Source organism: Hyaena hyaena, unplaced genomic scaffold (genome assembly GCF_003009895.1).
Source record: "Hyaena hyaena isolate Hyena2069 unplaced genomic scaffold, ASM300989v1 scaffold_236, whole genome shotgun sequence".
NCBI classification, from domain to species: Eukaryota; Metazoa; Chordata; class Mammalia; order Carnivora; family Hyaenidae; genus Hyaena; species Hyaena hyaena.
Window position 1 is genome coordinate 2,160,869 of NW_024080868.1, and position 26,848 is coordinate 2,187,716.

Genomic DNA, 26,848 nt, shown 5'->3' on the forward strand with positions numbered 1-26,848 from the left:
CTAGTGATTTTTTCTCCTCTTGAACATTTGAGTATCTGAATTATGTTTATGCCCATTAATGTAGGAAATACTGATTTAAGAGTTAAAATGGCAATAGAGTCAGATTGGGTGATTAGAGAGTACAGTTGTACTTGGATAATGTGTGTGTGTGTGATGTGCATCCCGTATGTGTGTGTTTGCATGTGTTTGTGCACACACAGGCACATACATGCCAAACACTTGATGCTCTAGTACATTCACTGTTGGGTGATGCTCCATGAAAAGTGAGTTTTCCCAGTATGGCTGAAAGTAAATATTGAGGTCATCATATAAAATATCCTAAGGCTTTTCAAAGATGCCTCCTCATTCTCTGCACTCATATGAATGTGTGGTAATAAGGGAGACATAAATGATAATGGCGGAGTATTCACCATTTCGGTCCTTCAAAATTACAGACAGGAAAGCAAACCAAAAAAAAAAAAAAAATGATATTCTTTGCATATTCCCCCTCATCCCACCCACTCCTTTGATTTCCTGCTGCAGATAGGGTAAAAGCTGGATTCTGTTTCTGTTTTTGCCTTGCAGGACTTGTGACATAAAGTCTTAAGACAAAGCCAAACAAAAAGTGTACCAAGATGTATCTCCTACATCTTGGGGGCCTACTTGTAGCCCTTGGGCTCCTGGCTCTCCAGAAAGACAATGCCCTGCTAGGACAAAGGAGCAGAGGCTGAGGGTGAGCTCTGATTGCATAATACTAGTCATCACCCTCACTTTTAACTTAAGGCCCACAGACTGCTCCCTAAAGCTGCTCCAGGGCAGAACCAGTGGGCAGAAGACAGCCAAAGGCACCTTCTCTCCATTCCCTTTTCCAAGGACACCCTCCTGGTGGCTCTGCCTCTAGCTAGAGGACCCATGGTCCCCTTCTACCTGCTCCCCCCTTTAGAAATTAAGGCAAGTCCATTTATTCTTGGGTGCCTACTACGTAGGGACTGTATGTCCACATGGAAACCAGAACATTGACTTGAAAGTAACTTTTGTTCAACAAGGTTTCTGTGTGCGTATCATTAATAGCAATAAAAAGCTTTCTCCGGTAAAAAACTGCACAATTAGTCTAATGCTTCAGCATGTTTGTTTTTTCCAGCACCCAAATGACAAGTATGGCAAAGCTAATTCTAGGCAAACATGATAAGAAAGCATCTAAGTTCAAGAAAATACAACATAGTTACCCCTATATTTTATTCATTCCTCATTAATATGTTGAAAGATTTGTTTTCTGTCATATTTATAAGTTAAATCCTTGTGTCATTGCAAGTGTGCTTGGCTGAAGATCCTCCTGAAGGACGAATAATGAATCAGAGAGAAAATCTGCTCACAAAGCAAATTGACAGGATGTAAATTTCAATAATCCATAGTCTTTTAAAAAGGATTCCTATCAACTGCACATTCACGGCAGGTGAAAGAGCTAAAAAGACAATAAACCGCAAGAGGAGGGAAAGTGGAAAGAAAACTATATTCATAAATAAGTCCCAAGCTAGAATATTTTTACAAAAATATTTGAATATGATCAGCTACTCTACTTTCAAAGGTCTTAACCACTTTTTCCATACCTTGTTAAGGATTTCAGTCTCAGACTTAAGTGATTTAGTATTCTCAGTATTTTCCCTTGAAGGGGAGACCTGTGGCTAAACCTGCCCATCTGTGTGTGTCTGTGTGCATTAGCGTCTGTCTGCCGGCAGGTGTGGGTGTGTGTCGGCATACTGGCTGTGGCACGACGCAGACACACAACTGGAATGCGGAACAGTTGCACAGATGCATGCGCTGCAGCTTCTCCCACGCAGAACTACACATGCTTCATAAACATTCTCTTCAGTGTAAAAATGTTCTCCTTCCTCCTGCAGCTGCTAAAAATATACTATTTTCTGATAATGAGTATTTATAATCTTATAACTAGCTCTTGATTATTCATAATCTTGACATGATCTTGAGATCACCCCCCCCTTACCTAGTTGTAAGAGATTAAACCATGTGTCCTATGTTTAAATTGACTAAAAACTGAGGGCGTGCTTTTATTTTTCTGTGGCCCTACTTTGCATGGACTGCATTTCCCCAGGAAACTATTGAGGTGCAATTATTTCCAAACATGAAGTTAAAACCATTCATAAATTATAAGAATTTGAGCAATTTACAGATTTTTAGAAATGCTTCACAATATTCCTTTAAGCACATGGATGAGGGTTATTGTGCTCTTTTCGAATCTGTTAGAGTTGTCAATATCACAAAGACACCAAGGGGGATCAAGTCTCAAAGTTGAGTTATCATTTTTCTTCCCCACAGATGTGGACTATCAAATGTTGGGACACGGAAAGGTTCTGTGAAACTTTTGCCTCCGTCCCAGGCTCGATTCTGGGGTAGGAGAGAACCCAGAAGTGATGAGTCAGTGTTAATTTTCAGTCTGCCCATACCACATGTATTTAAGCGTCTCCTAAAAGCATTTTATGGATCCTTAAGATTTTACACTCTATGTGGCTTCAAAAACTGTTTTAATTCTTTCTGTAACCCTTCCTCTTTCCTCAACTTTCCTTGATGTCAAGTAAAAATTTGAATTGAAGCTTCTCGAAATATGTCCCTCAAAATTTGGGATTTAGAGTTATATGTTTGGAGATGCAAATTTGGTAGGACACAATCTTTCATTTCTTTGGTAGCACAATCTTTCATTTCTTTCTTCTTTCTTTCCCCCCCCCCCTTTTTTTTAATCAAGAGAATGAATAGGGGAGATTTTGTAAGAGTTCTTTTCAGAGTTTCCTGATTTTAACACATTTGTCATAATTTTTTATTTACTGAGCATCTGCAGGGCAATATTATTTAAGAGATTCCTGAATTATAATGGCATCCATCTCTTCCCTCTCCTCCATTTTTCACTACAAGGTTGGCACTAATCATTCTTTCAAAAAAGTTTTTACTCTATATTTATAGCTGCCTTCAATAGAAACACTGTGAAACACTGTTATATTCATATAACACAAAAAATTACTGATTATGGCCTCCAATATTATTGATGCAGGGAAACTGATTTGATGCATATTTTCTATGACCAAAAGTTAGCAATGATCCACCAACTGCAGATGACTATAGAATATTATATTATACCAAGTCTCACAAAAACAAATTTCAGTACAACAATGTAATACACATTACGTTGGGCATTCAATTGCTTTGAGTCCCATATGGCAGCTGATTTAAAAGAGCGAGCGAAAGAGGAAGTGGAAAGGTTCAGTTAGTGGAAACAGTGTAGGAGCCTTAAGGTTGAATTCAGAAACACAATCAAGTAAACACTCATAAGTTATACGTTACAAAGACTAATTCTGAAAAACAAAATTCACTGATCTTTTTTTATCCCTAACACTAGAAGCAGATTTTGCTCATCAAATGGGAAATGAAATATTTATAGTAATGCAGAGTATGATAATCATCACTGAAGAAATGGATTCCCCCTTTTCCCACCCACTACCAGCCTAATCCCCTCAGTGGAATAGGAAAATCAGAGTGTTTATAGATAATAGGCCTAATACAATGAGTCTTCTCTATCCTACTTGTGGATGCTCCAAATGGGACTATCAAGTGTTGGCTTCTCCCTCATCAAAGACATAGTTGAGCTTTATGACAGTGCTGATGAAATCCCCAAGTTCTACAAAATCAGCAGTGACAATATTGATGCCACTCTCTCCTGGCTTCTGTGTGCGGACCCACTGCATCATGGCAGGAAGAGCTCTGAGAAAGAAAAGAAAAAGACAAGTCACAGGAAGCAAGATACTATTTTTCAAGCTTACAATCCCCAGGCTTTCCTTTAGTTTTATAACTTATTAAAATAAATCCCCCAATTATAGACACAGAATAGGAAAAAAAAAAAAAAAAGCCAAATGGACAATGGTAAAATTTTAACCTCTGAAGGAAGTCTGCAGGAGAAACATTCACTAGAGTGGTCCATACTGGACTTTTCCTCTTTGGAGATCTCAGTTGCTGTGAGAGTTTAGATTTCCCACTGAGAGTTTAGAGTATAGATTTCCCACTGAGAATACAACATTCTTGCACTTGTATTTGAGTTTGGCATGGTATGATTTCAAACTCTGCAAAAGTACGGGGTCAGAGATGACTGCATACACTTAACAAACATTTATTATGAGCCTGTTATTTTTAGGAAATGTGCTAGACACTGTAAATAGATAATAACAGCAAAAACCTCTGCATCCAAAGAGTGCATGGTTTGCTGATAGGCAGGTAGATACAGAAAAAAAATTAACATAATACACAATCAAGTCTCATCCTTTACGCACATTTATTGATCACCTATTATATTCCAGATACCACTGGAGGCCCTTGGAAAACTTGAATGAATCAAGAAGATAAAAATATCCACCTGTGAGGAGCTTACATTCTAATAAAAAAGGACAACCAATAAATAATAATCATAAATAAATTATATCATTTGATAGGAGGGAATAAGAACTATAAAAATGGAGACAAAAAAGAATTAGGAGTGTGCAGGTAGAGAGGGGTGGTATAGATTACAATTTAAAATAAGATGGGTTATAGGCCTCATGGACAAGGGGATGTTTGCGCAAAGTTAAAGGAGACAAGGGAGTTAGTCACGTGAGTATCTAGGGAAAGCATTTCAGTTACCACCATGGCCCTAAAGGGGTAGCAAGCCTACTTGGAAAAAGAAAGGGGAGAGTAGTGAAAGATGAAGCCAGTGAAATGTGGAGGCTTTGGAAGATCTTGAGCAGAGGAGTAGTACAATCTGACCTTTGTTATAAAAGATGACTCATTACTATGAAAGAATAAAGGAGAGTCATCCAATTTGGCCTGAAAGGTCAGGGAAAACCTTTCAGAAGCATGATCCCTGAATGTTGAGGGATCAAGAAGATTAGCCAGATAAGGGTGGGAATGTGGGATAGAGGATGATGCAATGCATCTCATGGGTAGGAAATACCATTTCTTCATTTATTGACAGTAGGGTGTGTTCCTAGGAGCAGGGCATGCAGACAGAGAGACATGGGTGCTGTCAATAATGCTGTGCAATATCCTCTGACAGCCCATTGAAGTGACACCTACTGTGACTTCAAGTGTCAGGAAGGGAGGTTTCCATGGGAAATGGATAAACAAGCAGCCCTGAGAGATGATAATATGACAACAAAGAAAGTGGGAGGATATAGACGTGGACATTGAGTTCCCGGGTGAGATAGAGAGGGAAGGAGAGAGCAAGGGGAGAAGGAGAAAAGAGAATGATGCGGGGAGTAAGAATCTCAGAGAAGTTACATCATAAAATTTATGGAAGTCTTAAAAATGTTGAAGAGATAAGAAGAAACCAGATGTTAGAGGGCTTTCAAAATATAGAACAATGATCAGCTGTTAACCAGGGAAATCGTATGCTTAGGTTTGTGATTGGAGAGAGTGGCTTGCCTTCAGTGTGAACAAATGAATGGGACAGAACTGGAGTGGGGGAAGAAGTGACAATTAGGGACCCATCGAAGTAATCCAGACCAAAGACAGTGGAAGCTTAAGTTGCACCAACAGCAACAGATATATTTGTAAGGAACTAAGGAGATAAAGTGATAGTTGCTTAGTGTGGGTTGGGTGGAGATGGAGAGGAAGAAAGTGGCCATGAATGATGCCTCAATTTCTAGTGGTATTCCAGAAGGTGGACATCATTCACTAATCCTGAAACGTAGAAGGGAAAGTTTCCCAGTGGCCGTGCTAAGCTTGGTCTGCGATGTTGATTCTGAAGTGACTTTGGGACACAGGAGTTGACATCTCAACTGGTAGTTAAGTACAGATCTGATATTTCAGGACACAAAATGCTGTTAAGAGCCATCACATAGAATAGTTAGAGCTACAAGCGTGGATAAAATGACCTGATTTTGCAGAAGGAGAAGAGAAGAGAGAGTTTGAAGATCATGTAAGGGTTGGGCAGAAAACTTGATTCAAGAAAAGGAAAAGGGAAGGAGGTGTAGAAATAGAAGGAACATCAGGAACACGTAATTATCATGAAAATCAGGACAAAAAGGAAGACAGGCCCCTTTTGGTTTGTGAAGCAGAAGTATGGAATGTAACATATGCACATTTCTCCAGATCTGAGAAAGCGTATCTGGTCTCAATCTATCCCAAGCAACACTGGGTTGACTGCCTTGGACTACATTAATCTGGTAGATAATACCTTAAAAATTCTGATCCATGTTTTTCGGCATATACATTTTCCCACTGAACACAGATAGAGGAGGATGCAATTGCTTCTAAAAGAGCATGGCATGGATCTAAATGCCTTCAGAGAATAGACTGGCAGGTGGAGACATTTGGTCCTCACAGGAATAGTTTCAGAAGATAATTGTATCTTATAATGAAAAAATCTGGATCCTGAAGCACAGACTCAAGTGTGTTCAAGTTCATTAGAAAGCCAGATGCTTTTGCAATGTGTGTGCAGCCACTCGGGTTTGAATTCCATTACTTTTCGTTCTGGATTTGCTAGAGCAGAAGAATTCTCTCTATTGTGAACGCAGTATAGCCTTGGCATTTTAGAAAAGGCACACACTCTGTGGAAAAAGTTATAGAACCAGGGCATTTCCTGGGAAGAATGGGTGGCAGGTGGGAGGTGGCATGAATAAGATGACCCTGAGGCCAGTGCTGATTACGTATTGACCTTAACTGAGTGGCTGGTTCACTAGATTCCTTGAAGCTCAAGGTCACAGCAACCAATTCCCATCTTAGAACCATGACCACCACAGAAACAGCTCCTCAGATGCCGTCTAGCACTCAAAGATTAAAATTCCTGGGCCCAAATTTAGCAACTCATTATCATCCCCATAGGGAGATGTTAGGAGAATGTAAGAGTACTCTGCTGTTTCCTATAAAATAGATTGCTCTGAGGATCGATGAAACATCCTTTTGGAATAGTTTGTGGGCCTCAGGTGAAAAAAAAAGGGTTTTCCATTTAAAATGCCATTTCTCTGAGTTGTGGGAAAATTTCTATTTTTCTGTTCAGATATACTTTCCTAAAGACAATATGAGACCAAAGACAAAAAAGCAATAATGCCGGGTCGAATCTCAAATACTCGGACAGTTTTAAGTAGAATTAAATAAAAAGACTCAACATACTGTGTTAAAAACAGCTAATGCTACTGAAGTTATAGTAATTATTTAGAGTGGCATTACTTACCCCATTTTTATTATAGCCCCCCATGTCACCTTTACAAATATTTTTTCCCACTCACCCTTCTGCTTCATGATAGACTGTGTTGACATACTGATTATATATCTGTGTTTTATACACAAAAAGAGTAAATTTTGTATTTGCCCTACCAAGAACCAAGTCTTGCCCCTTTGGATGCAATATTGATATTGACAAGGTAAAATGTATGGCTAATTGCCAAGTATTGCTTATACTGAGTGTTGGATAGAGTGACCTACTCTGGTGGAAATAAAATACTGTCTCAATGTAACGATTTTCATGGTATAAGCTAGTTAAACTTTAGTTTTTAAAATCATTCAGTCATTCAACAAAGATGTATTGTGCACCTCTGAGGGAAGGTTTTCTAAATGCAGGTCCCTAGAGCCACCCTGAAGTTCAAACCTTCATCCGTCTCAGAGAAATGTTGCCATAGCCTTGCCCCCACACTCCTTTCTGTGCCTTTTCCACACTACAACAGGACACTCCTTTTTTCATTATTTTTCTACAAAAACAACCACAAACTCTTCCCTCATCCACAAGGTACACCTAGCTCTTCAGCAGTGTAGATGAATTTGTCTATATTCTCTCACACCATCCACTACACACACCCCTCCTTGGCCTCATTTGTTACTACTTCCCACCTGCTAATTTGTTCTAATGCTGAGAGGCTTGTATCTTTCCCTAAACACACCTTATCATTCATTGCCCTCAGTATTTTTTCACCCTGACCTTTCTATGAAATACCACTCCTGCTTCAGTACCCTTTTTGGTTCGAATAATTTCTATTTTCCCTCGACTAATTTCTATTTGGCTTAGCCATTATCTTGATCCCTCCCATTTAAGCCTGGGTGAATAACCCTTACTTTTCTTTATGCTTTATATCCTTTAAACATAGTTCTGTGACTATGCATTGCATAGAGTGTTGAGATAATTCACTTCCATGCCTATTTCTATCAGTGCTGCACACTTTTCAAAAAACAAAAATCATGTCATAGTCACCAATATATCGCCCATACCTATCACAATATCTGGAACCCAAAAGGTAAAAAAAAAAACCCACACTTGTGGAATTTAATGTTAAACTAGAAATCTTGGTCTCAGATGTCACAAAGTCTAACAAGCAAAATGGATGTGAACCGACTGTAACAATATAATATGGCACCATGGTCATGGGCATACGATTCTATGGGAGCATTAATATATGAAATAATTTATGTCACTTAGGAGAAATCAAAGAAGAATTTAAGGAATAGATCACAAAACAGGTGACATCTGAACTTGGTCATGACTCATTAGATAAAGAAGGAAGGCATTTCAAGAAAAGGGAAAGTACATTCATAAGCCTAGGGTCTGTCCAGAGATGGGCAAGGATTAGAGTGGTACCTATAAAGTGCTAAGATGAGTGTCTAGCTGTCTATAAGCGGTAGGCACAGCTTGTGCAATGCCTTGCTCCAGTCTCCGGAGTCTCCAGGAAGGAAGGGAGCAGGGAATGCTGACAGCCACCTAGCCATAGTACGGTCATAACGCAAAAATAAGCCTGCAGGATTTCTTTCCAACGTTCACAAATCCAATCAAAGACAGAAAGGAGGCGGGAGGCCCTGGTGCTATAAGGGCAAGCCTGGTGATGAGGGTTGTAGGGAAATGTGCTAGGAAGGGCTTTGTTTCTAGGCACATGGTTGTGGCAAACATCTGAGTATGCTTCTCCCGTCACAGATGCTAAGTTAAGTCGGCAAAAGAGCAAGTAGGTTCAGAACCAAAGAAACCTTCAAAGCCCTTCTGTGGACTGTGGAGCTCTCCTGAGGAAAGGCACTTTCAAATAGATTGTAGGCTTCTTAGGGCAGAAACAGGCGCGTCTGCAGAAATCTGGATAACCGCCCTCTGAGAGACAGCAAGAGGGGAGAGAAATGGTGGCCAGAGGTCTTCTGAAGTGCTGGCTTTGAGAACTGGTTTTGAAAAGATTTAAAGGAAAAGACAGGAGTTGAAAGTATGGAGTTCAGTAACCTTCAGTGTGCTGACCTTGACTTACTAATTCATGTCAGTTTCCTACTTGGGATGCTTCAATCACTTCTTTGTGCTCTTTGCACAAAGGTAAAAAATGCTTAACTGGCCTATGAAACAAATGCCACTGTCGGCTTCTCCACTTTCGTCTCTGGTCACTCTTTTCCTTGCTGGATTCTAGCCACGTCCTCAGTCTTGCTTCTGGACCAGCCTGCGTTTGCTCAGGGAACTTTGTAGATGCTGATTTGTTGTTTGCCTGGGTTTTATTAGAACATCTTATCTTTTATGCCCCTTCACTTGGCCAACTCACTCATCTTTCAGGTGATAGTTTAAATGTCACTGCTTCAAAACGCTAGTCAGAATTGTAATTATATTTATGTGTTTGATCAATATCTGTCTCCCGAACCTGACTGCAACCACTTTGAGAAGGAGGACTGTCTGTTTTCCCCGTGTTGTATCCCCAGTGCTTACTGTAGCGCCTGGCATAGACTAAGTGCTCAATAAATATTTACTGAGTAAATGAACAGGTTTTATCATTTTAAATTACTTTTAGAATAGAGATGTATGCAGTAACATAATTCGTGAAAAGTCTACTCAGTTTTCCTCACTGTGGCTACTGTCACAGATTTTAGCTTGTGAATTCATCCTATTTTGTTGAATGAAAGTGTGTGGTTTTTTTTAAATTAACTTGATCAATCTGCAAAATGATTTTCCCTGCATGACACATACAGGGTCAGGAGAGTCTGTGTAATAATAATGATAGTAGTGACCATTATCTTTATAAGAATAAGGCTTATCAGAATTAAACTTAATCAGATCTCTTTATTCACTATCAATTTCATATTAGTTTTAATTATTAATTATAATTGCGTATCATTTAATTAGATTTAAATTTACTAGGAATCCATGTCAAATTTATATTCAAGTGTGTGTGGGCATACAGATACTACTTTTTACCACAAATATATTTTTTTATATGCTACTTCTCTGACTTCTCTAAAGTGTGGTGTTTGGGCAGTTAGGAATGAATGGCTGTAGATAATAAAACACTTGCATCTTTCAGTGAATTTTATTTGAATGTATTTAATTAAACAATGACATGTTTCTTTTATCGAATGAAATAGAGTCTCCAAATTCAATTCATTAATTTTTACAGAACTCTCTGATGCCCTTGGGGATAAAGACTACAAATGAAAACGTCAGAGCCTCATTACTGCCTGTCCCAGACCCAGCCTCTCCTGATATATGGATTTTTGTTGATCAGCAAAGTTTAAAATTATGATCACAGGTCTTTCTTTCCATGAGCAACTGAGTCTGGGACCAACTAATTAAAATCAAGTCCAACGTATTTTAAAATGCGATTTCCTGTCAGTCCGGCCATTTCTGAAAGCTTAGAAATTTCACTTGAAAAGGTAAAGAAAAGAAAGACAAAGTAAAAAAGAACCCTTGTGTAAAATGGTTGGTGTTTCATCCACCAAAGGATACAGTGATAAAAGGCAGGGCTTTTGCATCTGTAGGTTTAAACCCTGAAAGAGGCTTCAAAATAACCTCAGGTAGACAGATGGGTTATCTCATAAATCATAACTTCCTAAAACACAAGGCTTACCATTCTTTGCTAAACCTGTTTCTGTTCAGGAAGCAGCATATCTGATTTATGCCTGATGAAAATAGCTCATTTTTGAAAAAAATATTTTCCCCTAAAATTGCACACCGAGAAAGAACGAAGTCATATGAATTATCTGTAAAACAACTCTAGAGATTTTAGAGGACCTGAGCTTTCCTAAATAGGAGACTAAAGCCTTCCCACGTCTTCCTATGACTGCACTACGTACTTGCAGAACTAAATTACTGCAGCCATTAGGTGTAAAACAGAAAATCACTAAAGGCATGACTACACACATAGCTGGTCTGAATTTTTCCCTCTCTGGCAGGGAAAGGACGAAACCCCTCTCTCCTGGACATTTCTAGATTCTCTGCTTAAACCTCTATTTGTAACTTGATAAAGACATTTGTTCAACAAATACTCAGGAGGCACCTCTTATGGTGTGCTGAGGACACAGTGGGGGTCAGAACAGACACAGCCCTTGCTCTCCCGGTACATACAGCCTAGTAGGGGACGAGATTTATTACAAACAATAACAAATAACAGGAAAACAAAAACTGGGTTGTGTTAAGAGAGACACTTCAGTTCTGGTCCTGACTGTAGTAATGTGTTTTATTTATAAACTTGCATAAATTATGTAAACCCTCTGTATCCCAATTTTCCCTAATTGTAAAAGTAGAAATAATAGCATTTGAAGGTACACACTCACACACGAAGTGATGATATCTATGAGGGTACGATTCAAATGTAGGTCCAGGGTTGTTTAATTTTTTTTAAATATTTTTGAGAGAGATTGAGACATAGTGAGTGTCGGAACACACACACACACACACACACACACACACACACACAATCTGAAGCAGGCTCCAGGCTCTGAGCTGTCAGCACAGCACCTGATGCGGGGCTAGAACTCATGAACTGTGAGATCATGACCTGAGCTGAAGTCAGATGCCTAATCGACTGAGCCACCCAGGTGTCCCTCGGTCCAGGGTGGTTTAAACGTGACTTGACAGAGCCATGAATGTAGACATGTCCAATGCCTTAGGATAAGGACACAAGAGCTGCTGTGACACCAGACATATCAGGCAGGGGACTGACCCGCCTTCATCACCACCCTTACTAGCTGCTTTAAGTTTTCAAAGGGATACATTCCAAGTCCTCAAGAGTACATGAAAGCTATCTCACCTCCTTCCCATGCCAAACAGGTTGTTTAGCTTATTTTTGTGTTTATTTAGCAAAACGCAATGCAGTCAAATCAAAGCAGAGGACACCATTCTTTTTCTTTGATGCTGGCAACAGGATCTTCTTACTGTGGCATGGAGGAAAACCATTAAAAATCCATCTTCAATTAAAACAAGATCATAGAAACTACAAGAAGAATGGTGTTTAGAGTTCATAAATTGTACTGTGTTGCAAGCTCATCATTTGCTCCAGCCAATGTTTCAGCAGAAGCCATAACCCTGCTCGGAGAACAGAGGGTGAGTGGTCAGCTTTCCATTGAGCAGGGACTCTCTTGTCTGCTAATTTTTTAAGGGAGCAAGCAAGAAAGAAAACATTGCAAATTCTAAACACAGAGATTCTTCCGTTATATTGAGAGTTAGATTGCCAGGAGGCGCACGATGGGTTTTCATTCAAGGGTGGTGTGTCACGATTATGAACACCTCGTGCGGGGTCAAGTGTTTTCACTTCAGTTTGTTCATCCACACCAAATAGCCTCCCACTCGGGGCAATGTTCAGGGACTCAACATTCAGAAGCAATTGACTTTATTCAGTACAGTTTCTATCTGGGCATCTGTCCTGCCTTTCTGCTCTTCGGAAAGATTTCCATTTGCTACAAGAGTCACAGTTGAACTGACGCTGAAAGTAAATTTGACATTTCTGATTTTGCTTGGAACAGACACCTCAAGGACTCTCCAGGTTGCTTCCTTGGCTCTCAATGATTCCCTGCTTGGGAGGTCCTTGTGGGATATCAGAGATTGTAATGTAAGTCACCACAGAAATCAGTCACCCATGAACTGTGGTCACACATGTTAACTGAAGTGCCACTTTTCTTTACTGCTGGTAGGATCATGGCGTTAATTCAGTTTTAGTGTTGAGTACCTATTGTTTATTGGAAGTTCTAGTGGAATTCTGTATGTACTTCATTTTAACAATGGGGAGATAAGTTATTACTTATAAAATAAACATTCATTAAGAGGAGACAGGCTCTGTGAGGGAAAAATGTGGTAGAGGGTCTCTGAAGGTAAAATCCTGGTAACCACTGATCTCCATCACACTCATATATTTCCTTGTACTGTCAACAAATGTTTACTGAGTACTTATCATGTGGCAGTTGTTGGTATAGATACAGAGATGGATCAGACATGGTCCTTGACTTAATTCTGGAACTAACTCTGGAATTGTTTGAATGGCTACAAATAAGAAATAGCTTAATTTCTCTGAATAGTCTTGCACAGAAGCAGATGGAGATGTCCACAAAGCTTCCTCTGGCCTCATGATCTAGCTGCTGGCCTCTTTCTTGACATATACTTTAATTCCAATGGAAACATTCCATGGACTCTTATAAATTCATGAGACTAAATAAAAACTACTCTCTAAGGACTCATAAGTTAAGTGAGTATTTATCGAGTTTTAATGGACTGCTTACAATCAATATTGGGGCGGTGGAAATAGCAAAATCTTTAGAATCAGGCAGGGCCCTATTTGAGTTACTAATGAAATATGACCTCAAGGAAGGTTATGGAACCTCCCCAATGTGAAGTTTCTTCATTGTAAATTGGGGATATAATGGTACATGCTTCATAGTGTTTTTTGCAAGGATAAATACAACAATACAATATAGATAGGTGGTATAGCATAGAGGTGAAGAGAGAGGACTTTGGAGCAGACTCTGAATTCATACCTTGCACTCTGATCTATACTTGTGTTACTTGAGGCAAGTCACTTCAACTTTTCTAGCTTCATCTTCCTCACTCATGAAACAGAATAAAAAGACAGAATTAATGTGAAGATTAAATGGAATGACACCTATATAAAATTTAACATAATGCCTGAGAGATAAGAACTCCATAAATGTTAGCTGCTTCTCCACTTTTACTATTAATGCTTAAAGTGTCCAGTATACATTAGGCAATGAATAAATGTTAGCTGCCTTAACTTTTTCATTTTCCCTAGTTTTAGGTTACCTGAAGGCAAATGACAGAGAAAGCTACTCTATGTATAAATGTATAATGACTGCTGTGAAGAGCGCCCACATTTGCCCTTGCAGACTGGGGTCGCTCATTCTCCCAGCTCTCAGCCAAGTTTCTGTCCAAGAACTGCCCTCAGGCAAACAAAGTCATCTCACTCAAGGTGACACACCCTTTCTGGGAGGCAACCTGAATCGAATGACCGATCTCTGGAGAGGAGGATATAGAGGCACCTGCCTGAGAATGGGACAATTCTGAAGATTCATCAATCATTCATTCAGAGTTTGCCTTTGGCAAACTCAATGAGATGAGAAGTTAAAACTATATTTCCATTTCCAAAACACAAACAGGGTGGGTCTTAGGCTGGTTTGAGGATTGTTTGTTTGTTTTTGGGGAAGGGGATGGAGATCACCAGAGGAAAACTGCATTTAGGTTTAGTGCCATGCACTGTCCAGACCCATGTAGGTACCTCTACTTCCTCTGGCAAAGTAGAAAGGCAACCAAAATTAGACTTAGAAACTCTTACCACGTAGTCTTACTTTAATCATCTGTTAGAATTTTCCTCTATGCCATTATGCTATGAATAATATATCAGGCTCAGAAAATCTAAACCTACTTCTAAAGAAAATGTTTGTCCTGGTCACTCTAATGGAAGACTTTTTTTTTTCAATCCAAATTGCTCAGCAGAAGCTGGGGAGTTGGGGGGGAGGGTGTGGAGAGGTATTTATTACATCAGCACAGCCTTTTGTGTATAGTACTTTGTGTAACTCAATGTCCCTGACACATTCTTTCAAAGATGAATGTGTTTTAGCATCCAAATCAGATGTTCAATTATTTTTTTTTTTTACTTTTTTTATTTCTAGGAGAGAGAGAGACAGCGTGAGCAGAGGAGGGTCAGAGAGAGAGGGAGACACAGGCTCTGAAACAGGCTCCAGGCTCTGTGCTGGCAGTCAGCACAGAGCCCGATGGGGGGCTCGAACCCACGAACTACGAGATCATGACCTAAGCGAAAGTCGGACGCTTAACCGACTAAGCCACCCAGGCGCCACCAGATGTTCAATTTTTTAAAAAGCCACATTCAGAAATTTCACATTCCTTAGAGAAAATGCTAACAGGTAGAACAAACACACACAGAATTTAATTTGATCACCGTATCCCAAGTGCTAATGTGTTCATGTGTCTGTGGGCCCATGTAATCATGCATAATTATCAGGGGTGATTTCTTTGGCCTTTTCTCCTTAATCAGTGACAACTATAGGTGTAAGGAGGGGAGGACTATGTCACCTGTTCTGCAAGAGAATAATATCCATTTTGCTATTAATTCCATAACTTCTCCTGACAGTGGTCTTACAAAGTCAGAGTCTTTTTATAGCACCAAAAGAATGCAAAAGTTTAGGTCAATTAGTATGAGAAAAGTGTTTTCCATTGTGTTATCTGTTACATCTCTGGGATATCATGTTACCTGACACTTTTCTAAATCGTCCATTTTGGCATTCTTTAACAACATGGAAAATTCCTAGAAACTTATTAACATAAAGCAAATATTGCTAAACCATATAGGTGCCATATATGTATATAATTTGTTAGTACATTCTCCTTCTTGTGTATTTTCTCCTTCCCATATTTAGAAAACTGACACAGGGTATTAAGTCCTTAAGACATTTATAAACAGTGACCACATTCTCTATTAAAATGTTTTGTAAACTGAGTTCCATGGACAATGCTTCAGGAGATACTGAAAAATATTCCTAAGACAAATAAATGTTCCTTTGGTCAAATACATGTAGCTACTGTTGACCTCTTTGATGTGTACGATATGCATATTAGGATATTAACCATATTATTGTGTTAAAAACATCAAGATGTTACTAAAATAAGTTAAAATTTATTTTCAATAAGGACAGAGAGTTCCAGAACTACCAACATGCACATATACACCTTTTCTATTTCTTCCTATAAACCACCAATGGACATGTAGTGGATCTAATGTTCTAAAGAACACTGTTCTGGAATTATTGCACAACAGCCTCATTTTCAAGGGCTGAACTCTGCCATATGCTTCAAGGACTTGAAATTCTCATAGCCTCCTGAGTCAGACATCTTTAGACTACTCTCACTGTTAGGAGGTTCTTTCTTACTACCCACTGGTCTTTCTTAGGTTCATCTAGAACAAATCTCTTTCTCTTCCACATGATATTCATTTAAATATTTGAAAATAACTGGGACTCTCCTACTCCACCATCTATATCTTCCCTTCTCCATCAAAAAAATTTAGAACATTTTTAAAAGTTTATTTATTTATTTTGAGAGAGAGCGGAGAGAAAGCACAAGTAAAGGAGGGGAGAGAAAGAGGGAAAGAGAGAATCCAAAGCAGGCTCCACAGTGTCAGTGCAGAGCCCAATGCCTGGTTCGATCCCATGAAACATGAGATCATGACCTGAGCTGAAACCAAGAGTTGAATGCTTAACCAACTAAGCCGCTCAGGTACCCCCAGTTTGGAACATTCTTATTGTGTTTGTCAGTCTCCTGTGAACACTTCACTTTGTCAATATTTCCTTCAAAAGAGATACCTGGAAAATACTACAATTTTTAACTTTGGTGTAGAGTATAATACAGTATTTCTACCCTCATCTGGGTACTATTGTTCTCTTATTATGGTCAAAGATTATTTTGACTATTTCTATATTAATGCTTCCAAGATGTTTGCAGTATCACCTTTTCCCTGGAATTAACAGCTCCTGAAGGAAGCAGGAAGGGTATTAGGCAGTGCTAGTGAGGGGGCAGGAGCTCTGCTTCTAGAACAGTCAACACAAGCCTGCTACCTTACACATTCTTCTCCCTCTTTAGCTCAGGCAATCTCCTCTGCTGCCACGGAAGATTAGAGCGTGGAGGAGCTGAGATCCCACCAGAACTGTAGAAAAGCCCTCCAGAATAGTGTTAGGCTAGGTAGCTGCTGGAGACTAAGGAGTGGGGGCAGAGGGTCTCCTGAGAGGAAGCTCTAGCTGGCAGTGGCAATGGTATTATTAGGGGATGTTAGCCATCCAGGTAAGTCTCCTCTGGTTGTTTTAGAGTTAAGATATCAATATCAGAAATGCTTGAACAGATAAAGAAAAATTGAAATGATATATAACCACATAGACATGCGAATGTTTGGCAATGTGAACTATCTGCCTGCTTAATTGAGTCTGCACTTAGCAAATACAGAAGCAGAGCATTAAAAAAAAAAAAAAAAAAAAAAGAACCAGGGCATGGGAAGGTGACACAGTGACGATGCTGCCCTTCCTTAGGGCTGGTGCTCACTCTAGCTTTAATTAAGTCATTAATTAACTAGCTATTGATTCTAAGAGTCAATGAACATAGATTGTGCTGTATGAAAGATGAGCGTTATTACCAACAGTGTCTAGTTACATTTTAGGAAAAGGTTTGAAATGTGGTCCTAAAAGAACAAATACTACACTTCCCCTCACTAAAATCTCCTTCAGATTAATTTATCATGCTACAAAAATGTCCTCCCTCCCCAACAAGGTGAAATAAAATGCTTCCTCATGAAAGACCAGTCCTGGATTATCCAAGGGCAGGTCTGCGGGGATAAGACTTTAAACGTTGTTATAGAATTGATTCAAGCTGGAATAGAAGGAAAGACACTGGCGCAGAAAGGCGACAGGAGTCTGATACTGGGGATGCGAAGTTGTTGAATATTCAGAAAAAAGGGTCTGGTGTGTGTGTGTGTGTGTGTGTGTGTGTGTGTGTGTGTTTTCTGGAATCTCAATTAACTTCCAAAATTCTATTGAGACACTCTCACCACTGCATTAACTGCATGTTTTTTATATAGATGCTGCTCTCCTGGGTCCTTCCATCAGCAGTACTTGTGTGAAATAATGAAGAAACAGTTTCATTTAGGGAATGAAGTGACCAGCGTGCATCACAATCTGCCTTACATCAGAGTATTTGCTTACAATGAATTTTGAACTTGACCACGCACAGTGTCCTTGAAAACAGATAACATGATAGTATGAAATTAAATAACTAACATATTAAAATATCAAAACCTCCCTAGAGACAACAAAATATATTTTATATATAACTGACAGATCAATTAACTGATCTATCAGTTAACCAAAAGTTGAATGCTAGGTGTTCTTAGTTTCTCTGTTCTAGACAAGAAGTACAGTTATAAAAATCCTGTCTATCCTTTCACCACTGTACATCGGGAACTTTTCTTTCAAACAACCCAAGTTCAAACTTGAAGAGGAACTTTACAAGGGGTAGTTGGTGGTGAATGAGACAGCAGCACTAGTGATACGCATTGTCTTTGAGGACTTGTGGGCCAGCTGTTCATCCGTGTTACCAGCCCTGCCCCTAGGAGATACATGGCCAGGGAAGAACTTTCTTTAAGGTGGAATCATCTGACAGGGAACTCTTTCACAGGAACAGTGCTATTTTCTTTCTTCTTTTTTTTTTTTAAATATATTTTTAAAATTTTATTTCTAGGAGAGAGAGAGAGAGAGACAGCGTGAGCAGGGGAGGGTCAGAGAGAGAGGGAGATACAGACTCTGAAATTGGCTCCAGGCTCTGAGCTGGCAGTCAGCACAGAGCCCGACGCGGGGCTCGAACCCACGAACCGCAAGATCATGACCTAAGTGAAAGTTGGACACTTAACCGACTAAGCCACCCAGGCGCCCCGGAACAGTGCTATTTTCAAGTGAAAGAATTAATGAATACTTTTCAACTAAAAGATCAAATCAGCAGGAAAGAACTGAAAGAATAACGCTACTAATTTTATTTGGAACTCCGGTCCCACTGGAAGTCATTAAGTACAAATCATTTGAAAATATCATCAGATGTGTGGCTTTCTTAGCTACTAATAATAGAAAATGTATTTTATAACAGGTCTTATTCCTGGTATTCCATTCCATGTTAGGGGATAAAAAGGGGTTGGCACTTAAAAAACAAATAGAAACCTTTCTTAACATGCTTCTGAACTATGGTATTTAAAATAAATATAAAAAGCATTGCTGATAAAATACTTGCCATTTTAAACACTCTTTGTTACTATTTCTGATAACAAATAAAGAAGGTCCATAATGCTGATTTACTTTTCTTAGCTACTTCATACTATTATATCTAATGGAATTGAGTAGAAAACAAAATCAGTAAAAATGACTTGAGAATTATGAATCCTTGATTCTGAACCTGGCTCTCTCACTAACAGGCAACCTGAGGAAGACCACCCCGTCGCTATCTCAGTTTACACTGCTATGTCACTGTTCAGAATGGCCAGCTTCCTTCAAATGAAAAAGTATTTCTTGAAACCAAGACTGACTATTTGAGCCATGCCTACAAATGATGGACTCTGTACCGTGTTTAGGATGGAAATATATCACTGATCTCAGAGTTATTGGGAAGCTCAGATAAAATGATGACTGTAAACACCCTTGAAAATTACCAAGAGGCCTACAAATTTAAGTTTTTCCACTTAAGAGAATTACTTAGAATTATGTAAACTGAAAACCTTTCTTGCCCTCAGCTGAACTTTTCACTTGTAAATGGGTTGGCTTGCCACTGGGTGTTCTGTTCAATCTTTGTTCACCCAACCTGCCTTGACTAGGAATCATTCCTCTTACCTTACTGGAAGTTTTAAGGGAGGTGGGGAAATAGTCAAGGTCATGGCAGAGAAGAGAGTTTCTATCACTCTTTTTGCACTTCTTAGAATCTCCTCCATGTTGCTAATCTCAAATAACTTGAATCTAAAATGAAAATGGAGTCTTCTAGTTACTCTGTACCTATATAGGTATATAGCGGTTATAGAGATCCTGGCTTACTGCTTTGGGACCAAACAACTCAACTGAGTTGCAAAGGTGCCCATTTTTAGCCATGTTTTCTTATTTAAGATACAAGTCCACACCCTTCTCTCAGTTGGACTTTCCACCATCCACAAGAAAGCTTTGTTCTAATCATGTTAATAAATGAGACTTGATTATAGGACTGAATTCTGGTGAACCCACATCTGATCTATCTATTCAAAAATAATCTGGGTAGCCAGTAAAGTATCTTTCCCTTTTGGAAACGAGCACAGTGGCAAGCAGATGTGATTTTGAGGGCACTGTGCCCCACAGGGTAATCAATATATCCTCTAATTGATCAAGTCATGGAAACATTAACTCAAGCAGAGTATTGCACTCTTGGATCTTTCTGGCTAGTGATGCCATAGTTTTCATTCAATCCTTTTAGACCAGATGCTACTGCATCAGGCACTGTGCTAGGTAATGGAGGCATCATTCTAGGTGTTGAAGAGTGAACTCTGTAGAGTATATAAAGATGAGACCTTAATACTTCTAGTTTAAACCAGAAAATCTGAACATATATTCAGGAAATGGCCCTAATTTCAACAATCATGTGGTAGTAAGATGTTATTGATTCTGTCTACCAATCTCCTTAACAATAGTACAGAAAGTTTGAGCCCTGAAGGGCTTGAGTCACAAGGCAATTTGATGATTAAGGTGAAGGCTCACAAAATATGTCTTTTTGAACATAAAAATAAGATGCCCAGATGCTTTGTAAATTTTATGTCAATATTCAGTTATCAGCTTCAACATCTCATTCTCTATTTCTGTTTAATACATCAAGTCAACAGCAACTGTTGTAGAAAAATTTCAAAACAGAAGCAAAACTCACAAGTGCAGCATAAAAGTAACCATAAACCAATAGGAAAGAGGCTGATTCATTCCCAAATTGGACTATGTAAGATTTTGTAATGTACTTAGCTATTTCAATAAGTTGATATTGTTGCTTCACATATAGAGAAACATGAACAACAGTGCCTCCTTTGTTCCTTTTTTGCATTTATATGAGGACAGTATCTGGATAAAAGTAAAAATAATGATGATGTCTAGATGGGTCCTAGAATTCTTCATGTTCTCAAAAGTGGAGAATTAGCAGCTTTAAAAATCTGTACTTACCTGAATGTGATTAGTGTGAGTATAGATTTTTTATCAGAAGCATGTAAAAGCTTAATGATAAGTAACTCAACAAAGTCAACACACCTGTGATGTCAAACCTGCTCCAATAGCAGTAGCTGTAGGATCCTGAGTTAAACGCAGCTAGCTCTGCCTTTCCTGCCCCGAATCCTCACCCATTGACCAGACTTCCAAGTATAAGGAGACCACTTAGTTCACCACAATGATATAGGGAAATTGGACTAAAGATATTAAAAGCAAACATTTTCCTTCAAATGGAATGACTATCTTTTATTACTCAGTCTGAAGATCTTATGTTCTCTTGAAATCTAGTTTGTTTTGCTTCAAAACTCTTTTCTATAAACAGGAAAACAATCCAAAACCAAAGTAAAATATCTCTAAATATCCAATAAATTTTTTGACAATGAATTACAGTAAGGCAAAAGGAATATTAACTTTGTTTATATGCAAAGTACATACCTTTCTTTGGCTAAATTAAATGGTCGATTTAGTTCTGAAGTCAACATTTCTTACTCCGGTAGGTGGTTCTACATTGGACTGCCACAAAAATGACTAAACTCAGTGTGTATCTACGTCTTGAATATTGGATTGAAATAATTTAAAACCATAACACATGTCTAGATTGAGAATATTAAAATAAAAATCCAAAATGCTTGAACCTGAGGAAATAAAGAATGGCATCAACTAATAGTGGATTCTGACATTTTTCTGATCTTAATTAAAATGCTTTTCAGTGTTAATTCATATTAAAACATTTTCCCCTAGAAATACAAATCAAAACCACACTGAGATACCACCTCCGCCAGTCAGAGTGGCTAAAATGAGCAAATCAGAGAACTCTAGATGCTGGCGAGGATGTGGAGAAACGGGCACCCTCCTACACTGTTGGTGGGAATGTAAACTGGTACAGCCCCTCTGGAAAACAGTGTGGAGGTTCCTCAGGAAACTAACAATAGAACTCCCCTATGACCCAGCAATAGCACTGCTAGGAATTTACCCAAGGGATACAGAAATGCTGAGGCATAGGAGCACATGTACCCCAATGTTCATAGCAGCACTCTCCACAATAGCTAAAACATGGAAAGAGCCTAAGTGTCCATCAACAGATGAATGGATCAAGAAGATGTGGTTTATCTATACCATGGAATACTACATGGCAATGAGAAACAATGAAATCTGGCCATGTGTAGCAACATGGATGGACCTTGAGGGTGTTATGCTGAGCGAAATAAGTCAGGCAGAGAAGGACAAATATCATATGTTTGCACGTATAGGAGGATTAGGAGGAACTTGACGGAGGAACAAGGGGGAGAAGAAGGGCGGAAATGGTGGGGGAAAGGGAGAGAGGCAAACCATGAGAGACTCTTGAATGCTGACAAAAACTGAGGACTGATGGATGTGGGGGGGAGGGTGGATGGGCATGGAGGAGGGCACTTGTGGGGATGAGCACTGGGTGTTGTTATGTGGAAACTAATTTGACAATAAACTATTTGTAAAAAAAGAAAAAAAGAAAAAAAAAACATTTTCCCCCAAAGCCTAGCATCTATTTGCTATACACAAGGCAAATATTTCCATGCATTATGTTCTTTACTTGATTAAACTGAATTGGATGATTCATTTGTTTGAAAAGAAAAAAAAATCTTCCTTACACCTCAGGCACCTATGTCAATTTCAGATAAGTAACAACAGTTTTGCGTTTTCTCCATCTTATATTACCTCTAAGTTTTAAATAGCATGTATGATTCTCCATTCACCAAAAAAACCATTATCTTGGACTGAAGAAATAATCTTTCTAAGTTGATGTTCTGAGTTAATGGGCATGTTTAAAAGGAATGATTTCAGATGGGCTTCTAAAACATGAATAATAAATTGGACATAAAGGAAAGCATTAAGCTGGCATTTAAAATCATCACCATGAACACAGTATAGAAGAAGGCAAAAGGTAGCCCATCTAATATTTTATTGACGTATTTGACCAAAAGACTAAGCAGTAAGCCAACCAACTAGAAATGCAACTTATTTTTAGAAAGAGTACACTCAATAATTAAAGTTTCAGGTTGCTTCAGCTCTTATTCAAATACAAGGTAGGACTTCTTACATTTCCAAATAATCAAATCATCAAATGAAGAAATATTTGCATGTAAAACAAAAATCCATTTTATCACATAAAAAAATGGGGTTTTTTTTGTTATAGGTTTTATGCTCAGCATAGCTCCGATTAATTTGCTCTTATGATTTTAATTTATTAGTTTGCCTAGAAATTATTTTAGATAAGAAGTACATAAATGCAACTAATGCCTATGGCTCATATTGATGAACAGAATATCACTTATGTAAAAGAAATTACTACTGATTACTAAAAATTAAAATTCCTAAGTTTCTGTTGAAAAACTTTCAGTTCAAATCTTCAATCTATATTTGGTATTCAGGAAAAGCTTTTAATTTGTGCAGACTAAATCATGTTTTAAATATCATAAAATTAAAGTTCTATTTCTGTTGCACTAAACTAATATATTGAATCATTCATTGATTCATTTATTGATTAATTCAGTACATATGCACTGCCCACCTACTCTGGGCTCTAGGCACTGGGAAGTTAATGGTGAAAAAAATAAATTAATTCCTTGCTTTCACATAGCTCACAATTCAGTGATTTGTGTGCATGTGTGTGCACGCACGCGCACGCGTGTGTGTGTAGACATTAACAAGTTAATCCTAAAAATAATAGTGTAATTACATCTGGTGAGAGGTATGCAAGGAAATTGAATGGTTCTATAAGAGAGGGTGACTCTGACCCAGTCAGGGTAATCAGGATAGCAACTTGAATATTTTCTTTTTCAAAGTCCAAATAGTAATTGATGAAGTAAGTTAATATTAGATTTGTTTCAAAATCAAATGATCTCTGCAGACTTGGGGTTTTTTTTGAGAATCTCCAAATTTGTCTTGACTATAGTTAACCAGACAAAACAAAAAAACTTGAGAGCAAGAATGGAGTTCAGAGTATGTAGTCCATTCCTCTTACTGGATAGATGTAGAAACTATGCATGAGGAAGGGTGAATAGCTTGTCCTTGTATTGTCTTCCTTGGTGGCAGAGCTGAAATTGGAATCCATTATGCTAAAATCCTGTCCAGAGTGCACCCCTCTCATCCATACCACTCTGGGTGTGGTTTGTCTAATGTTATCTACTTCGCTGCACTAAGGCGATAACTGAAATAGCAATGTGACAAGAGAAGCTAGAGAATGAGAATATTCATGAAGTAACAATTGTTTTCCAAACACAATCTACCATTTAGCTCAAGGCCCTGGTGAAAGGAAGAATATAGCTAATGCATACAACCAGATACTTTGGGAAGTTTCCAATTACTTACCATGTTTCATCTTTTCCCCTAAATTGTGTGCATGAGTGTACCTGCATGTATGTGTATGTGTATATGTGTATTTTCAGATTTAACACCACTTTTACAGATGTGTATTCTTTTGCTCAAATCAAAACTGACATCTACTCATGGCCAGCCCATGTTTTGAGTTTTTGCCAAATACCTATGTGACCTTATCCAAATGGATATGTATTTTTTTTAATGTTTTTATTCATTTCTGAGACAGAGAGAGACAGAGTATGAGAGGAGGAGGGGCAGAGAGACAGGGAAATACAGAATCTGAAGCAGGCACAGAGCCCAACATGGGGCTCGAACCCATGAATGTGAGATCATGACCTGAGACGAAGTCAGAGGCTTAGCCCACTGAGCCACCCAGGTGCCCCCAAATGGATATTTTTAATAGACTCTATTTTCAAGAGAAGTTTTTAAGTTTACAGAAAAATTACACAGAAAGTACACAGAGCTCCCGTATATACTCTCTCTCCCACTTCCTTGCATATACAGATTTTTGTATTACTAACATCTTGTATGAGTGTGGTACATTTGTTTCAAATGATGAGCCAATATTGATACATTATGATGAACTAAAGTCCACTGTTTCCAACAGGATTCATTCTTTGTGCTGTCGAGTTCTGTGGGTTTTGAAGAATGTATAATGTCCCAAATCCACCATTATAGTGTCATAGTTTCACTGACTTAAATAATGCTGTGCTCCACCTATTCAACCCATCCTCCCTTCCCCTAAACCCTTGGAAACCACTGGTCATTTACTGTCCCTATAAAGTGTGTGTGTGTGTGTGTGTGTGTGTGTGTGTGTAAACATGAATGACATAAAATTGACAATTTTAACCATTTTTACGTGTACAGTTGAGTAGTCATTAAATACATTCATATTATTGTACAACCATCACCAGCATCCCACTGTCTCCATAGCTTTTCCTTTACCAGAATGTCATTTGTTGGAAACATACAATATGTAGCCTTTTCAGCTGAGTTTTGTCACATACCAACATGCACTTAAGTTTCCTCCATGCTTTTTCATTTCTTTTTAACACTGAATAATATTCTCTTGTATGGTTGTATCGTGGTTTGTTTATCCATACACCTATTGAAGAACATCTTAGTTCCTGTCAGGTTATGGCAATTATGAATAAAGCTGCTATAAACATCCATGTGCAGGTTTTCGTGTGGACGTAAGATTTCAACTCATTTTAATAAAGATGTAGGAGTGAGGTTGCTGGACCGTATGGTAAGACTAGGGTTAGCTTTGTAAGAATTTGCCAAACTGTCTTCCAAAATAGCTGTTTTATGTTGCATTCCCGCCCAGAAAGAATGAGAATTCCTGTTGCTCCACACTGGGTGGGGCATCTGGTGTTCTCAGTGTTTTGGACTTTAGCCTTTCTAATAGATGCATAGTGAATCTCATTGTTTAATAAATGGGTATTTTAGGACCTTCAATAGAGACCTCACTACAGTAACAAACAAACAAACAAAAAAACCAACAAGAAAACCCTCTTCACTTATTTAAATGATTTGGTCCATTATTGGCAAAGCTCACTATCCGGTAGAATTGGTCTATTCTGGTACTTACTAGATCAGCTTCATAGGTCTTTAGCAACCTTTCAGTAGAAGGCAAAATGATTGATTTCTTCTTGGAACTCTTACAGCATGTTATTCATACTTATATTCATGGTGTATCATAGTGCACTATGACAATTTATTGGTATGCCCACCTTTCTCATTGGAGTTTGAGGTCCTAAAGGCAGGGAGCTCAATGTACCTGTGTCTGCATCTCAGGCCCATATGTGGCAGTTATCATCTTAGAGGTGTCCCTGATTATGATGCATATTAGCAGGGGACACGTGAAACCACTCAAACTCCTGTTGGCCTTCAGCTTCTCTAACTTCTCTCTGACAAGTCTGCCCTGACCTGCAGTTTCCCTGGGTGTTCCCTGTTCTAAGACTCCATCAGGTGGGGACACTATTACTCAAATCATCACCAAGCAGGGGCAAGAAAGAAAAGACAAGAGAGGAAAAAACCCACCATTGTCCCTGGAAAGGCTAACTAGTCCCTAAGACAATGAAAGTCGCTGGCTTTACCGCTCTTCCCCTCTCCTTCCCCCACCTCTCCTGCTAGTGACACCAGCATCCCTGTTCCCACCTCCACTCTTTCTGGGATTCTGGGTATCCTGTCAGTGCTTCTCCAAGGCACTAAGGAAAGATGGGTCAATGGGGTTTTTTTTTTTTTTTAAGAGATGTTCTCTGGTGGGGCGCCTGAGTGGCTCAGTCGGTTAAGAGTCCAACTTCGGCTCAGGTCATGATCTCACGGTTTGTGGGTTCGGGCCCCACGTCAGGCTCTGTGCTGACAGCTAGCTCAGAGCCTGTTTCAGATTCTGTGTCTCCCTCTCTGACCCTCCCCTTCTCATGCTGTCTCTCTCTCAGAAATAAATAAAACATTTTTAAAAAATTTAAAAAAAAGAGAGATGTTCTCTGGTAGCTTTTGTGGG

The 26,848-nt window shown here is 38.8% G+C and overlaps 1 protein-coding gene across 1 annotated transcript in view; it reads right to left on the reverse strand.

Annotated features, from left to right (window-relative positions):
• Window positions 1-2,993: 2,993 nt before the first annotated feature.
• Window positions 2,994-26,848, reverse strand: part of PLCXD3 (phosphatidylinositol specific phospholipase C X domain containing 3) — a 115,359-nt gene continuing 91,504 nt past the window's right edge. The window contains exon 8 of the mRNA XM_039244266.1: window positions 2,994-3,747. Within this exon, the coding sequence (XP_039100197.1) occupies window positions 3,594-3,747 (154 nt within the window). The 3' untranslated portion in view covers window positions 2,994-3,593. The remainder of the gene's footprint in view (window positions 3,748-26,848) is intronic.